The sequence below is a fragment of the Miscanthus floridulus genome, chromosome 5, assembly GCF_019320115.1.
Source record: "Miscanthus floridulus cultivar M001 chromosome 5, ASM1932011v1, whole genome shotgun sequence".
In the NCBI taxonomy this organism is placed as follows: Eukaryota; Viridiplantae; Streptophyta; class Magnoliopsida; order Poales; family Poaceae; genus Miscanthus; species Miscanthus floridulus.
The window spans coordinates 123844941-123861301 of NC_089584.1; the positions used below are offsets into that span (position 1 = coordinate 123844941).

The following is a 16361-nucleotide window of genomic DNA, read 5'->3' on the forward strand; positions in this document are numbered from 1 at the left end:
TCTCCATTCTTTATTCTTTTTTCGAACGAGAACAGGGTTTGCTAACCAATCTGGATGATACACTTCTTTTATAAACCCGATAGCTAAGAGCCATTTTATTTCTACCCTAATAGCCTCCTTCTTGTCTGGTGCGAATCGGCGAAGTTTCTACTTGATCAGTTTGGCGGTCGGTGAGACATTTAAGGAGTGCTCAATCTTCTCCCGTGGTACCCCCGGCATGTCTGTAGGTTTCCAAGTAAACACATCAGCGTTGGCACATAGGAAGGAGATGAGCGCACTTTCCTATTTGGGGTCAAGGTGAGCCCCAATCTTCATGGTCTTGTAAGCATCATTGAGGCCGAGGCCGACCTCCTTGATTTCCTTAGACTTGGTGGAGGCGCGGGGAAGCTCAAGCTCTGGAATCTCCATGTCATCGACAGGTACTGTCCTAGCTTCGGCGACCACGCTAGCCATCTAGATGGAGAGGTCGGTGGCTTCGGCGAGGGCAAGACTCTCTGTCTCACAGGCGTAGGCGACAGAAAGGTTGACCTGCAGAGCCAAGACTCCTATAGGCGAAGGCATCTTCAACACCAGATATGCGTAGTGTGGTACGGCCATGAATTTGGCTACAGCTGGCTAGCCAAGTATGGCGTGGTAGGCGGTGTCGAAGTCGGTGACGTAGAAGTTGATATGCTCGATGCGGTAGTTACTTGCCGTGCCAAACTGTACTGGTAGGGTGATCTCTCCAAGTGGCCTGGATGCCCTTCCAGGTACCACACTCCAGAAGGAGGAGTCCGAGGGTGTGAGATCTGATATCGCGAGGCCCAACTCCCTTAGGGCTCCGGCGAAGAGTAGGTTCAAAGCACTGCCACCATCAACAAGGACTTTTCTGAATAGCACCTTCTAGACGGTTGCGTCAAGGACGAGGGAGAAACGCCCTGTATATGGTATGTCTACCCACTGGTCAGCCCTGCTAAAGGTGATGGGGATCTCAGACCATGGGCGATAGCTGGGGTTAGCGGTAGTTTCTTCTGAAGCGACGACGAGCACATGTCGAGCGGCAAGCTTCCGTTCCCTTCAACTCTTAGTGGAGGCGAGGACCCCGAAGATGGTGGCGACCACCTTATCGTGGTCCTAAAAGGCGTTGTTATTGTTCCTAGGCGGTCGGTGACCTCCTGTTCCATTGTTGGCGTCGTCGTCGAGCCTCTTGTCCTATAACTCCCTGGCTAGACCAATGCAGTCCTTCATCTTGTGTTTGGCATTCTTGTGAAGAGGGCATGGGCCGTCGAGTATCTTTTGGTACTGCTCATCGTAGTTACGCTTGGCGTGAGGTTGACTAGCGGCGGTGAAGATGTGTTCTGGCCAGTGGCGGTGATTTTGGCTAGGCCTGTGTCCTCCTGTTCGATCACGGTCGCTATCATGATGATAGCTGCGGTCGTCGGGGCGGCGGTCATTTTGATGCCGGTCGTCGAGGCGATCATCGTATCGGTGAGGTGGTCGCTGAGTGCCCGCATCCTCATTGAAGCGCACCTCAGCTTCCTCTGCATCGGCGTACTGGTTGGCGGTAGTTATCATCTCGCCGATACCGGTCGGCGGCTTACGGTTGAATTTGGAGCGAAGCTCGTGATGGTGGAGTCCTCGGATAAAGGCGGTGATGACTTCAGCTTCCATGATGTTGCAGATAGAGTTCCTCATCTTGAAGAAATGACGGATGTAGCTGCGGAGGAGCTCGGATGGCTTCTAGTTGATGCGGCTGAGATCATGCTTCGTGCTGGGTCAAGTACACGTGGCCATATAGTTGTCGGTGAAGACTTTCTTCAACTCTTCCCATGAGCCGATGGAGTTTGGCGCAAGGCTGGTGAACCAGCTCATGGCGGGTGGTGTGAGCATGACGGGGAGATAATTTGCCATAACACTGGTGTCTCCTCCAGTGGCACGGACGGCAGTGGCATAAGTCTACAGCCACTGAGTTGGGTTCATTCTTCCTTCGTAGGGCTCGACCCCGGTGATCTTAAAACCACGGGGCCATCGAAGCGTTCGAAGTGCCCTTGTTAAAGCCAGAGGCCCCTCAGGATTGTCGACACCGTAATCTGTGGCATTGTGGTCGAGGATAGGCTCGAGGGCTGAGTCTGAGTTGCCGTACTCCCTTTTGTAATCCTAGCGGTGACGTACTTCGTCTTCATGGCGACCAAAGCGATGGTGCTCGATATGCCGCCGCACATCCTGGAGGTTGCTAAGATATACTCTAGCATCCTATTTGACCTCCTGGTCGTGTTGGCGATGGTGTTCGACACGATGCCCCCCGGGTCCCCCTTGGAGAGGTAATGACTGGTCGGCGAAATGGCTTTGACTTGGGCGACGATTGGACCTCGGTGCAGCTGATCAATGAATCATGTTCGTAGAGCACGAAAGTCTCTGATCCTTGCGGATCTCATTGACCTAACAGTGAGCCTCTTTAAGCATGGCGGCGATCTTGGCGAGCTTGGGCGTTTGAGGGAAACGAGCGAGCTCGTTGGCGGCTACTGCCAAATTGGCGCTTGGAGTCTTGAAGACGTCGTGGTCGTCGACGCGGAGAAATTCTTCATCGAGGTCGCGGTAGAGCGGGAGCGGTGTTCCTTGAGAGTCAAGCCGATTATTCCGAGCAGCCTCGGCCCTTGCTATGGCTGCCTTGTTTTCTCGCCGCTGTGCGTGGTTGACGTTTTGGTTCTCCCGAGCAGCGCGCTCTTCCTCGGTTTTGCCGTTCCGAGGAGGGCTGTCGACGCTGACGTTGAAGATCGCGCCACCCCGGAAAGGTGGGAGGAGAAATCGATCGGAGAAGGTTTCGGCGAGGGTCTCCGTAGAGCCCTGAGACTCGGAGCCCGGAGTTTCTTCCAGGATGGTCTAGAGGTGCGCCCTAGGGCTCCAGCCTAAGTGTAGCGTGTTGACAACCGGTGGGAGCTGGATGGTGATCTGGTCGGCGAGTCTGCCCCTTAGGGCATGCTGGTAAGCGGCGGCGGTGTTGGAGAATCCGAAAGGTAGGGCCATAGCCCTTGTAGTTTCCCAAGCACCCTTCGATAGATCCGGATCGGAGGGTGGTCGGCGCTGAACCAGAGTGTCCAGTGCTGATTCGGCGATGGAGAGACAATCAGCGAGCTTCAGTCCGACCCGATCGATGGATTCGATCAGATCGTCATTGTTGATCGGCCTCCTCTGGTAGCGAGGAAGAGGACGGCGAGTTGTTGCCGATAGAGACCTCGGAATCGCCTCCGAGATTGGATCTGCAGTTGCAGGTGCAGGGGTGGCCGGCGCAGAACCGATCTGCTCCGGCTCGAGGAGCTCTCCGACTCCGTCAGCGTTGATGACCCACGAGATGGATCCAACCGTAAAGATCTGGCCGGGCTGTGGAAGGAACGAAGAGCCTGCGGAAAAAGCCATCTTGTTCGACAAGGAAACAGCACGCAGACCCCTACTTGGCGCGCCAACTGTCGACAGATTATCATCGACAGTCCTCCGAGGGATATCCCACGAAGGTAGATTGATCGGTAGAGGAGCGTGAGATCAAGAACAAGAAGGCAACAGAGACACACACGAGTTAGACAGGTTCAGGCCGTCAGTATGACGTAATACCTTACTCCTGTGGTCTGTTGGTTTGTATTAGCTATCGTATGATATGCCGTGATTTTAGAGGGGGTCCCTGCCCGCCTTATATAGTCCGGGAGGCAGGGTTACAAGTCGGTTAGATCTAAGAGATAACCAGAAAGTAATAACTGGTTACAGAAATCTTGGGATCATACATATCCTAACAGATCTCGTAGTATCTCCATGATATCTTCCCGATGTCTTGCGGAAGGCGCCGAGCAGAGTCGTATCTCATAAGGCTTCTTCTTGTGGGCTGGGCCACCCCTAAGGGCGCAGCCCACGTGGTCTGCCGTGGGTACCGGGGTTGTACCCCCACACCTCCAATCACAAACAAGTGGTGTCGGCACAGTCCTCAAAAACCAAAACACACCTGTAACTAGTACTTTTTGTTACAAATAATTACAAAACATAGGAAAAGTATATTACTTTTAAGAAACTACATTATGAGACAAATCTACTCATATCATTTTCAAATACCCAAACCCAACATAAAAAGTAATATGTAACCAAAGTTTAGACTGACTTAGGACATCTAAAAATGTCATGTGACTTGGGGGAGTAGCTCGCTGACAAGGAAATCAAAAGAGAAACTAGTACCCTCCGTATATCAAACCGTTCAATAGTTTCCAACATTCAATTATTTGATAGCTATGTCCTTTCAATGGAAGTTAAAGATTTTCAGGCCAATGTTAGCATACTGATATATAATAGTGATAGTGACTATACCATTACATTGTGAAATGATGTTTGTGCATAAGCTTCCTTTGTATGTTCATTGATTAGAGTTAACCATTAAACATATAGTCAGGATCCATTAATATAATTGCAGCTCACATTTTACACATTATCTCAGTTTTTATGTATATCCTTCCCTTTATTTCTCCAATGAAATATTGGCTTTTAAAATAATCTGCTGGTAGTAATTATTGAATTTAGCTTTTGTGTTCCATAATATTTTAACAAGAATACTTATGCAACTACTGTTAAATTTACCCCTGGAAAATTTTCTTGTTTCTGTGTGAAACTTCTTTGTATCTTCCTGCTATCGATGGACCTCAGAATGATTCTGAAGTCCGAACCCAACTCTTTGATTCTTGTCTTGCGGTGAGATAGAAAAGTTGAAACTTTCAGAGCTTACCTGCCGAGAAGGCATTATTGAAGTTGCAAAGATGTAAGTCTAAGTCTATTTCCCCATTATAGTACAATTTTTCCACTTCATGAATTTTGTTTTCGTTTTACTTATTCCCTGAATGCATGTTATTGGCTATAGCTTTGCTGGCATTCATTTTTCTGTAGATTAATTGGCTTCAGTCATTGTTCTACATTGTTCAATGTCATTCTGGAAATCTGCTGTTCATATTTATACAAAGCTTGGCAAAGGGTGTACCTAGTTATTATTGTTTAGTCATTAAGGTCTTCTGTGAGTACATTTTTTTTTTGTACTAAACAATTTTATATCAAAAGTTTGCTGGTATGAGTGTTATCAGTAGAAAACTGCTTAGAAATATCATCATTGCACTGTAGCTTTGATAATCCTGCAAACTATTGTCATAGAAAATCCTGAAAAAGCTCTGGTTATTTGCTACAGTAGAAGCGCATGCTAGTTTACATCTTTGCTTTTATATATTCCTGTTTATATGACGCCAATGAACCTGAAAAGGCTACTGCTCTTCAAAATTTACGTTCTGACAGAATGCCCCGATGCAGAATTTATGGAGTGCATGACGAAGCCAAGGACAAAGCTTTTGAGTTGGAGTTGAGCTGGATCTGTGATGAATCGAAGCGCCAGCATGAGAAGGTACTGTAGGATATTCACATGAAGAATGGTCTCTGTATGTTTCTCCATTTGAATTTAAAGCAAAACTTCGGCCCAGTTGAGATGACAAAAAATTTGGCAAAACGACACTGTAGCATTTTCGTTGTTATTTGGCAATTAGTGTCCAATCATAGTTTAATTAGGCTTAAAAGATTCGTCTCGTGGATTTCGTCTAAACTGTGTAATTAGTTTTATTTTTTATTTACATTTAATGCTTCATGCATGCATCCAAAGATTCGATGTGACGGGGAATCTTGAAAAATTTGGCGTTTTGGAGGGGAACTCACCTGTCATACAGGTTCCAAATGACCTGTTGGAGCAGGCCAAAGCTGCTGCTCAGGCAGCTCTTGAGGAGATGGATGCTGACTAAACACAATGATATGCCCAAACTTCATGTTTTGGTGCTGTTGAAATCTTTTGACCCCTTTGGGGTGACAGACTGGACATGCCACATTTGTCTGATTTTATTTTGATGTCATGTAAAACTCTGTTCATGTATGTTTGAATCTGGATTGACTGATATCATAGATGTGGTGTTTTACATTCTGGTTTAGTCACGGTACTTGCGTTCTTTAGGAACTTGCCCTTAGACGATGCCTGTTCTCATCCCTCGAGCAACATGCGGTCTCTTACACATGCAGACTGAACTGCGTCTCTGTTTGCACCAGTAGCAGGGCAAGCGTACTTCAGAGTTTTAACTGTTTCTTGATGCACTAGGTACTCTTCTGTTTGCCATATGGTTAGCAGATTTGCAACTGTGCTATCTTTTGATCTGTTCGTTGGTTGGTTTCTGGGCTGATAAGCTCGGCTGGTGCTGATTTATTGTGAGAGGAAAATATTGTTGGCTGGTGATAAGCCCTGGCTGAAACTAACAAGCGAACAGGCTGGATATTTATGGTCGCATAGTTCGCACCAGAGCTTAGATTGGAATTATCAAAAGTAGTAATACTCCTAAATGGGCATTAAAGTAAGGTATCATGTGTAGGTGCATGTTAAAGTAATCGCTCTTGCAGAGGAGGCAAACTTCATCAGTTCCTCAGTTGATATTCACGCTAGGATAAGAAACAGACACCGAAATTTATTTACCTAAAATTCACGTTATATTTATTTTTTGCAATAAAATAAAAATATATCTTGCGGCGGTTTTAGTTATTAGTCAAACTTTTCTAATTTTGATTAACTTCATATAAAATTGCATGAGTATCAAACTAATATTATTAACCCAACTTGACTTGAAATATATTTATATTTGATATTATGTTACATAGAACAGAAGTTATGTACACATGAAACAAATAAAATAACATGGAGAGAACAATTAGAATATATGATTAAATGAGTTAGAACAAAGTTTTGAAAACAAAAAATATTACATAGAATAAAAAGAATTGTATGCATTGAAAAAAAATATTAAGCAATGAATAAAATTGCTGTAACATATTAGTGTGGAATCGAAATAAATTTTAAATGGGTCAGAGCGAACATTTAAAATAAAACCAAGAACAAATGATGTAATAAAAAACTAAGGAAAGAAGGTGATCTTCTGATCTAGTCGGAGTCGGGCCCAGATTCGCTTCCAACTCGATTTTTTGGGCCGGGCGCTTGAGGCCCAGCTTGGCGACATAACGCTTTCTGGAATTCTGGTCGCATAATCGACGTTTGCCTCTCTCGTGTCTTCTTTCCTGGCGGCGACGGCTGGGCAACGGCGCCGCCCTCTTCGTCAGGCCCTTCGCCGGCGACGAGCATTCACCAGGTACACCCTTCCCTTCCCTTCCCCTTCCGATGTGCGAAACAGAGGACCCCAGACCCTACGCTATCTGTATCCGGATCCGACCCAATTACATGGATATGTATATTATATACACACTTACTTCGATCTTGTCCTGTACTGGATCCGCATTTGCCCCCTGGCAGTTTTATCCACCGTGTGATATTGTGTAGTGGTGATATGTGTTTTTTACTGAATTATTTCACTGGGGTTTTGGTATTTTGTTTGCAGGATTGATCTCCTTACTAACGGCGTAGAGGTGACGAACAAAGCTTGACAATGAGCAGCATAGGCACAGGTTACGACCTGTCTGTTACCACCTTCTCTCCGGATGGCCGTGTCTTCCAGGTCGAGTACGCTACCAAGGCTGTCGACAACAGCGGGTTAGATTCCACCGATTGCCACTCCCTATCCTGTTTTGCTTCGCTTATTCCCTTTGACACTGTAGTCTTATTGTGATACTCTCTTTTTCTAGGACTGTTGTTGGGATCAAGTGCAAAGATGGCATTGTCCTGGTAAGATCGGGACTATTTACTTTCGCTCCATTCAGCTTTTAAGTTGACGGGGCTCCTCTTATGCGTTGACTAGATTGTGATTTGGTGATTGGTCCTTTAGGGTGTAGAGAAGCTGGTGACTTCAAAGATGATACTGGAGGGTTCCAACCGAAGGATCCATTCAGTGTACCACCACTCTGGCTTGGTAATGCCTTTACATGTAACTCAAAAATGATAGTGATTTTGATGTAAAACCGTGCTTTTGATGAATGAATTAATATATGTGCAAGATTGCATCTCTGCTTTGGTATTCTAACTTGTCCTAATATAGGAGCAAGATTGTAAAAGCATGCTCTATTATCTGTTTTCCTATACAATCAATTGCTGATGTAAAGTAGCAAAGATGTTGTATCTATTGAGATTTTTTTTCTTATTGCAAATTGCTTTATTTAAATTGCTTTATTTTCGTTTGCAAGGCTGTTGCTGGTTTAGCAGCAGATGGAAGGCAAATTGTTTCAAGGGCCAAATCAGAAGCAGCCAGTTATGAAAAGTAAGCATTTAATCTTTTAGACCATGCGAGATCTGATCTTTTTATATGATTATGTTTTAAAACATTAATGCACCAGGGTCTACGGGGAACCCATTTCTGTGAAGGATTTGGCAGATCGTGTGGCAAGTTATGTTCATCTTTGTACACTGTACTGGTGGCTCAGGTAATATATATTCAACAGAGTGCTCCATAATTACTGGAGACATGACTTGTATTCATCAAACATTATTTTTGGCTACTGGACTACTGGAGTCAACCTTAACTTGGTCTCTGTTGTATGAGGCCTTTTGGTTGCGGTGTTATTCTTGGAGGCTATGATAGGGATGGGCCACAGCTCTACATGATTGAGCCCTCAGGAGTCTCCTATGTAAGCTGTTACTGTATTACAGCTAGAGTTGTATCAATGCGAGTGCATATGCTCATTGTTTAATTTTTACATGAGTTATATCCCCTTTCAGCCGTTCATTCATGTTCAGTATGGATGATGCTTTCTTTATTGGCATTACATATTAGAAACCTTGTGAATTTGAAATACAATGCTTATTGACTTTCAAATTTGACCAGAAATACTTTGGTGCTGCATTGGGGAAGGGAAGACAGGCTGCAAAGACGTAAGCCTGCCAGTTCTTTTGGTTTTTAATGTTCTCTTTGTTTCTTGTTCTTCTGTTGCAAATTACTTTCCAATGTATATAAAAACATAATATGATAAATATTCATTGCCTTTTAATGTAAACCTCATTTTATTACAACGTGCTCCCTCCAGTCACGAATAAGTGATGCTTTGGACACTGTCAGTCTTCAAAACACAGCTTTTACTTGTATCTTTTTTGTTATAAAATAGTTCTAAAACATAGAAAAATACTTTTAAGAAACTAAATTTCAAGATAAAACTTCTCATTCAATTACCCAATACCAACACATAAATCAATATACAACCAAAATTTAGACTGATTGACTTAGGACAACCTCAAAATGTCACATATTTGTGACTGGAGGGAGTTGCTTACCGAGAAAGAAAGCAACAAGAGAAAGGAGTATCCTCCAACTATCATCTTAGCATTCAATAATATGAATTGTTTGACAGATACGATGTTTTTTTTCACTCTTTTGTGCTGCTTTTGTGAACAGAAGTTAAAAATCTGGATGCCAACGTTAGCATATTGATATACAATATTGACTATACTGTTACATCGCTCAATGATCTCCTGCATATGATTCTTTTTTTATGTTCATTGATTAGAGTTAACATTAAAGCATAGGCAGGATTCATGTATATAACTAGAAAGTGCTGCGCGGCCTTGCCGCGCAGGCCCAGTATTTGACCTCGAGCGCATCTTCGTCGTCCTTGGTGTCTCTCTGGCCATCGTCTTGCTGAAGCCTTCCTCAAGTGTCAAAAGGTTTTTATAGTCTAGGCATAAGTGGCTTTGGATTAGGCCAAAGCTTCCATTTGTTGCAACTAATCCATGAGGTTACAGATAATGCCTTGGCAAACCACATGCTTATTGATTTGTGATGGGCAATCATAGTCATAATAAAGGAATATCTATACACAGAGAGCTCCTAATTAAAATGTGCTTTATTGAATCACTTGTTTGAACTAAAACAGTATAAACAAGCATGGTACTGTACCTTCATGGATGCAGCAGAGAGGTAGGGAGCGCACTGGCAAGACCTCCAGCTAAAGCAGACTTCAAAACACTTCCTGTGGATATTTCTATAGGTGGGGGAACAGCAACAACAGTAGCAGCTTCAAACCAGATGTTCCTGAATGCATTTGTAAGTGAAGAAAAGGTAAGATGGAAAAGAGAGCACCATATAATGTTGAAAGATAGTCAGAATTGGTGATAGTTGCAGAGGCACAATTCACTAAAGCCAATTCAAGCACAAGTTTCTTGTAACAGGATACATCAGACATACCCAGGATCATCCTCAAGGCGTTCTGAAGGAAGTAGAAGCATGAAGTTCCAGAAATGGCCATATGAGGTTGATGCTTCTGAATCAGAATTTAGATACCGTAGCATGGCAATGGCATTATCTTCATTGGCCGGAAGTCCAGCACCTTTCAAGGAAGTCAAAATTTGATTCTTGTGAGGTGTTCCAGACTTGCTCAAACACAACGTGGTATATGCTCGGAGAATGGTTGCCTCCTTCTGTTCCATCAAGGATAAAAATTGCTTCCACCCAATTGATTTCGAAAAGAAGTTCCTTCTTGTATGGCGGAACAATTCTCTAGCATACCTCCTTGGTAACCGCCTCTTCCTCATTTCAATTTCGAGATCTTCTAGAGTGACTTGGCCATCACCATCTCTGTCTAACCCTTCAAAGAATCGCTTTCCTGCAGCAGCAGAACATCAGCTACAAATATCACCTTATGATCCAGCTAATACATAAAAAGAGCAACCTTTTCATAAGTATCACTATGTTATGCAGAATGCTGAATTGCTGAGGCACCGATTAGAGCCATAGTTTGAAAATCCTATGATGGATATAGACCGTAGCTTGACCAAAAGTGTACTAACAGGAAAAATAACACATGGATCAATTAAAATGTCTGATAGGAATATCTTTGATAGTAGTCACCTAAATTTTCTAGATACAGTGGTACAATAATGGATAACATCAGTACAGATTTTAGATTCTGCATATTTGAATAAGTCTAGTGATTAAATTGTGCACAATATAAGAATTTCGACATAAAAACTGGCATTTCAGCCTTCTACAGAGGACTGACGGTCACTGATCTAATTTGGTGATTCCCCCGACTGGTGCCATATGGTAAAATCGATGCATGATTGGCAATTGCAGACCATGAGCCTACATACTGAAATGAGGACACCTCTCTGTTCGAAAATGAAAAATGATGTTACCTTCAATTTCTGCATATCTGAAGAAGTCTTGCACTGAGAAAAGCTTCTTCTTGTCAGGATGTGCATCTGCCGATGTTGATGATCTGCTCACCAGCTGCGGGACTAATTCAATGAGTTCTGTCAGTGAAACTGCCGTCAGCGTAGACCGCAGACGCTCCACATTCGACAAAGGAATGTTAAGCAGTCGGGCAGGCAATATCTGTGCTGGCTGCTGTGTACCACTAGCATTGTCCACTGCCTCGCTGTCCCCAATTCCACCACCATCCTCCTGGTCGCTTACTGGTGCTGGTGCAGGGACAGGGGACGCACCACCCATGATCCTTGCTCGTGGCGGCGGTGCCCCAACCTTTGCAAAGCCCAGGTTGGAAAGGAACCCATCGAAATCGGCCCTCTTCCCATCGATTATCTTCCTGAGAACCACAAATTGCTCGAGCTGTCGGGTAGCCAAACCAAATTCTTCACCTTTCTGCCTGCAGCCAGCCTCCAGCAAGTGCAGGTTGTGGGCGAAGGCGTCGAACGCAATGCAGAGCAGGAGCTCCAGTTGCTGCTGCGGGGTGGCGCCATTGCTGTGATCCCAGTGGAGCGGCGGGGATTGTTTGCCTCCCCGCTGCTTGGGCTTGAAGCACCTGGCGAATGACTTGAGGGGCTTGTGGAGGAAGTTGGTGACGACGACGTGGAGATGGAGCAGTCGCCCAGGGCCACTGCCGGGAGCCGGCCATGCCGGGGAGATGCGTCCGCGCCCGGGGCATGGGCCGGCCACCGCGGGGGCCGCGTCAGGGGAGGCGTCGACACTCGGTAGCGGCGGATGCGGCGCGGTGGCGCCCGTCACCCGCAGGGGGAGGGGGGAAGGGGGCACGGCCGTGCTAGGGCCGGGGGCGGCCACCGGTGGGCCCCTCTCGCGCCGGCGCAGCACCGCGCGTACGGTGGGCGCGCGGGAGCGGAAGCCGGAGGAGGCGGCGGAGACGTCGGTACTCGGTACTGGCCTCGCGGAGGCCACGATTCGCGAGCGCCCGGTTCTACAGCTTAACGGGCGACGGATGGGTCCGCGCCCGAACCGACCCGCAATCAGACGGTCCAGATCGCCTGATTGCTCGATCCGACGGCTTGCGGCTTAACGGGCGACGTGGCACGATGGTTAGCCCGCTTTTGGAAGCAGGATTAGTATATAGAGATTGGACTCAAATTTTATTTCACCTTAGTTTTTGTGTATATCCTTCCCTTTATTTCCAATGAAATATTGACTGCTGAAATAATCTGATCAAAGTACAAGCCTGTGTTCCATAATCTTGCTAACATGAATATTTGTCAATTGCCATTGTATTAAATTTACCTTTGGGATTGTTCTTGTTTCTGTGCATACTTCTTTTATCTTATGGATGCACCTCAGAATGATTCTGAACCCTACTGTTTGCATGTTCTCTTGCAGTGAGATAGAGAAGTTGAAGCTTTCTGAGCTTACGTGCCGAGAAGGCATCGTTGAAGTTGCAAAGATGTATGTACAAGTCTCTTTTCCCATAACTGTACAATTTGCCACTTAACGATTAACGATTTTTGAAGTTTTACTTTTTTTTACCTGAATGCCTGTTTAGCCTTGCTGGCATTGATTTTTCTTTTGATTAATTGGATTCATTCGTTGTTTCATTTCATTCTAGAAAGCTATTGCTCATATTTGTGCATTAGTCTTTCTGGCAAAGGGTTTACCCGGTTATCATTGTTTAGTCATTATAAGGACTTCCGTCATTCTGTGAGTACATTCCTTTTATACTAAACTTTTTTATATCAAAAGTTTGCTGGTGGGAGTGTTATTAGTAAAAAACTGCGTAGTGCTTAGCAATATAATGATTGCACTGTATTAGTTTGATAATACTGCAAAGTATTGGCATAAACAATCTTAAAATCAACTCTTGTTACAGCAGAGGTACATGATAGTTTGCATCTTATCTCAAGTGATCCTAAGTTGTGTTTGTTTTAACTTTGATATCTAACGATAAAGATATTGCCGAGTTTCTTTTATATTCCTGGTTATAATTGATGAAAAATGAAACTGAAAAGGCCGCTGTTCAAAATTTGCATTCTGACAAAACCTGCCCAATGCAGAATTTATGGAGTGCATGACGAAGCGAAGGACAAAGCTTTTGAGTTGGAGTTGAGCTGGATATGTGATGAATCGAAGCGCCAGCATCAGAAGGTACTGTGGGATATTCACATGAAGAGGGTCTCTGGATATTTTTGAACTTGAATTTTATTGTACCTTTTTTTCCTCACTTGACATACAGGTTCCAAATGAACTGTTGGAGCAGGCCAAGGCCGCTGCTCAGGCAGCTCTTGAGGAGATGGATGCTGACTAAGAAACACCCTTGCTTGGCCCGAACTTGTTTCATCTTTCGGTTTTTTTTGAAATCTTTGATCCCTTTGGGCTGACGAACTGGACGTGGCCAAAAATTGTCAGATTTTACTTTCAGTGCGATGTAAAATTTCGTAGATGTACCTAATGAAACTAGGTTCCGTTCATCGGTTCATGGAAGTTTGAATCTAGACAGGAGTTATCAGGGCCATGTTGTTTACATTCTGGTGAAATAACGGCGCTTGCGTTTTCCATTAACTTGCCCTATGCCTGTTGTCATCCCTTGAGCACCAAGCAGTTTTCTCCACCTGGATGAATTGCTTGCCTCTCTACCAGTTACGCACCCGACTGCGTTTTTGCTCGGAACCAGGAGCTGTGGACAGGATTTCAGCTAGTTTTTGAGGTTGTACACTCTGTTATTTTCCGTATGGCTAGCAAGACTTCTGTAAACGTGGCCCTTTGTTTTATTTGTATATCGCATATTCGCATAGCTAGCACCAGGGCTTAGATTGGAATCATCAAAAGCAAATTTAGCCAACTCATCGAAGAAAGCGAAAGCGAACAAAGCACGAATGATTCAGGCTAAAGTAAGGTATATCTCAAGCAGGCCAGCAGGTGAATGGTAAAGTATCCCTTCGCTTTCACTGAGGAGGCAATCTTTAACAAAATAACAACCTTTTCAGTTAACATTCCCCGGCATAATGTAACGAATCGAAATTATCGTTTGAGCATCTTCAAAAGCTCCTTGAAAAGGTAACCAATGATTATAAGTGGACAGGATAAATATCTAATTCTATTTTTACCCTTCTCTAATACTTTCTAATAATTACTAGCTTCCTAAAAATTGAAAAGCGGCGCAGAGGACGTTAGGACAGATATCAAGCGCATATTTAGGAGTCAAGGAGATTTACTCGCTTATTTTTATTAAGGAGTTTAGATATAAAACTGTTGGAGGCTTGTTTTTTTTTTCTTTTTGTTAAAAAATGAATTAGGGAGGGAGTCACTTTGATGAAGAAAAAAAGAAAGAAATAACGAGAGAATCCCGTAAATTCTCTTCTTAATATTAACGTTGTTTTTAAAACAAAATCTATTACCAATATGGAGTATTTTGGCGGATCCCTCGTTGCAGACTTGCAGGTTGCGCGTGCCTTAATTAAACTCCGATCAGCCAAAAATCGGCAATTGCTATTCTGGGGCATGGCGAAAAGGAACAAAAGCAGGCGGCCAACCCAACGCCAACGCGGTCCAGCCAAGTCCAACCCAACCCACCTACCCACCGAGTCGCCAGCGGAAACTTCTCAAAGCGCCGACGGGTTCCACCGCGCCCGTAATTTCAAGGGAATCCGTCCCCACCGCCGCGGCCGCCTCCTCACGGACCCCGAAGGCCGCCGTGCCTCCCGGCCCGCCCCTCGCCGGCGACCATCGGCCGCCGGCGACGCCCGGCATGCCGCCCTCCCGCCTCGTCCACCTCATCCTCCTCGCCACGCTCTCTCTCCTCCTCGCGCAAACCCTAGCCTCCTCCTCCCCCGCGCCCGCCGCGGCTTCGGCGTCGGCGTCGGCGGCGGCGGCGGAGGAGTCCGGCGACCCCTGCGCGGCCGCCGTCGCGGACGGGGACGGCGACGTCCCGCTGTGCCCGGTGCGGTGCTTCCGACCGGACCCGGTCTGCGGCGCCGACGGGGTCACGTACTGGTGCGGCTGCCCCGAGGCGACCTGCGCGGGGGCCCGCGTGGCGCGCCGCGGCTACTGCGAGGTCGGAGCCGGCTCCGCGCCCGTCTCGGGCCAGGCGCTGTTGCTCGTCCACATCGTCTGGCTCTTCGTGCTCGGCGCCGCCGTCCTCCTCGGCTTCCTCTGATGCGCCCCTCCCATTCCCGCAGGTGTATTCCCCTCCCCGTAACCATTGTCCCGATCTTCTGTTGGCTCTTGCCTTCTTGGTGTGCTGTTGATGGCTGAGGAATGGTGATGTGACGATTTCGTTGTAATTTTGAGAGGATTCGTCTAGAGATGTAACTCAGTTCTTTCTCAGATCTGTTGGGTTCAGCTTTGCTCTACATTTCGGAGCAGAGATGTGATGATTGGTTGCCAAATGTTGTAGGTTGAGATCATGTAAACAGTTTTAAATTCTTTGCTAACAAATCGCATTGATCAGATTGTGGCCCTGTTTGGTTCCGCTCATTCTCGCGTTCGCGACCGAGATAGAGCCAAAAATCTCGCCAAACGGGTTGCGTCGGGCTCGCGACCAGCCATCGCGCGTCCACTTATACGCGGAAAATAGCCTACGGCCGAAACGCGAGCCAAGGCGTGCGATTTGGAGAACGCGGGTTCGCGTTCGCTCATTCCCTCCATCCCTGGCGCCGCCTCCCTCCCTGCATGGCCACCGTCTCTAGCGCGGCCTCCCTCCCCGGCGCGGTCTCCATCCCCGGCGCCGCCTCCCTCCCCAGCACCGCTCCATCCGTCAGCGCCTCCCTCTGGTCTGGCTCCCGACTCCATAACCGTCATCGCCTCCCTCTAGCCCGGCCCTGGACCAGATCCGCCTGCGGGGAGCAGGTCCCTGCCGGATCTGGCCTCCGGCCGACGGCCTCCACGACCGGGTCACTCCCTCACCGCCGGTTCCCTCCGAGCTGGGGCGTCGATTGAAGAAGGACCAGGATGCAAATAGAAACTCTTATTTGAGTCTAGTTGGAAGGCTATAGACTCAAGAAATAGTAGTAAATAGTGTTACGTAGTTTGAGAAAAGCTCAGGGTTTTCAGTGCAAAATGTCCTACCTAAAATAATCAGGACACTCAAACTCCGTGCTTATTTAGACCACAGATTTTCTACATCGTAGCTTATTATATAATTCTGCTTAACTTATAAGCCAGACTCTTGTAAGCTGAACCAAACAGGGCCTGTTGTTGTCCAGATATTTGGGATTGGTGGGAAATTGA

At 46.1% G+C, this 16361-nt stretch overlaps 4 protein-coding genes across 8 annotated transcripts in view; 3 read left to right on the forward strand and 1 right to left on the reverse strand.

Moving 5' to 3' along the window:
* Positions 1–5907, forward strand: part of LOC136453406 (proteasome subunit alpha type-3-like) — a 29449-nt gene extending 23542 nt beyond the window's left edge. For all 4 annotated transcript variants that reach the window (XM_066453974.1, XM_066453975.1, XM_066453976.1 and 1 more), the window contains 2 exons: positions 5305–5395; positions 5712–5907. In XM_066453974.1, coding sequence (XP_066310071.1) covers positions 5305–5395; positions 5712–5783 — 163 coding nt within the window. In that variant the 3' untranslated portion in view covers positions 5784–5907. The remainder of the gene's footprint in view (positions 1–5304; positions 5396–5711) is intronic.
* A 1132-nt stretch (positions 5908–7039) lies between these two features.
* On the forward strand, positions 7040–13690 carry LOC136453407 (proteasome subunit alpha type-3-like). Of its 2 annotated transcripts, none has more exons than XM_066453978.1 (11): positions 7040–7166; positions 7413–7564; positions 7657–7696; positions 7797–7880; positions 8152–8225; positions 8302–8388; positions 8508–8592; positions 8790–8836; positions 12519–12584; positions 13190–13280; positions 13369–13690. In XM_066453978.1, the coding sequence occupies exons 2-11, from the start codon at positions 7461–7463 to the stop codon at positions 13438–13440; spliced, it is 750 nt and encodes a 249-aa protein (XP_066310075.1). In that variant the 5' UTR covers positions 7040–7166; positions 7413–7460; the 3' UTR covers positions 13441–13690. The 2 variants fall into 2 exon arrangements, with proteins under 2 accessions (XP_066310075.1, XP_066310076.1); XM_066453979.1 differs by having other exon boundaries at positions 8547–8592.
* LOC136451207 (uncharacterized) lies at positions 9857–12408 on the reverse strand. The gene is made up of 4 exons (XM_066451941.1): positions 12387–12408; positions 11093–12070; positions 10143–10560; positions 9857–9989 (listed from the first exon to the last, which is right to left on the reverse strand). Exons 1-4 carry the CDS (start codon positions 12406–12408, stop codon positions 9857–9859), a joined length of 1551 nt encoding a protein of 516 aa, XP_066308038.1.
* A 991-nt stretch (positions 13691–14681) lies between the features above and the next one.
* LOC136453408 (uncharacterized) lies at positions 14682–16257 on the forward strand. The gene has a single exon (XM_066453980.1). It carries the CDS (start codon positions 14881–14883, stop codon positions 15286–15288), a length of 408 nt encoding a protein of 135 aa, XP_066310077.1. The 5' UTR covers positions 14682–14880; the 3' UTR covers positions 15289–16257.
* The last annotated feature ends 104 nt before the right edge of the window (positions 16258–16361 follow it).

What these genes read in the sequence shown, in the direction of transcription:
- LOC136453408 (XM_066453980.1), top strand. Translation starts at nt 14,881, where the DNA reads ATGCCGCCCTCCCGCCTCGTCCACCTCATCCTCCTCGCCACGCTCTCT.
- LOC136453407 (XM_066453978.1), top strand. Translation starts at nt 7,461, where the DNA reads ATGAGCAGCATAGGCACAGGTTACGACCTGTCTGTTACCACCTTCTCT. An exon ending in TGTACCACCACTCTGGCTTG is followed by an intron (nt 7,881 to 8,151) that starts GTAATGCCTTTA and finishes TTCGTTTGCAAG; the next exon opens with GCTGTTGCTGGTTTAGCAGC. An exon ending in AGCCCTCAGGAGTCTCCTAT is followed by an intron (nt 8,593 to 8,789) that starts GTAAGCTGTTAC and finishes AAATTTGACCAG; the next exon opens with AAATACTTTGGTGCTGCATT.
- LOC136451207 (XM_066451941.1), bottom strand. Translation starts at nt 12,408, where the DNA reads ATGGCAATTGACAAATATTCAT. An exon ending in CAGATATGCAGAAATTGAAG is followed by an intron (nt 10,561 to 11,092) that starts GTAACATCATTT and finishes CTGCTGCTGCAG; the next exon opens with GAAAGCGATTCTTTGAAGGG. An exon ending in CGCCTTGAGGATGATCCTGG is followed by an intron (nt 9,990 to 10,142) that starts GTATGTCTGATG and finishes AAATGCATTCAG; the next exon opens with GAACATCTGGTTTGAAGCTG.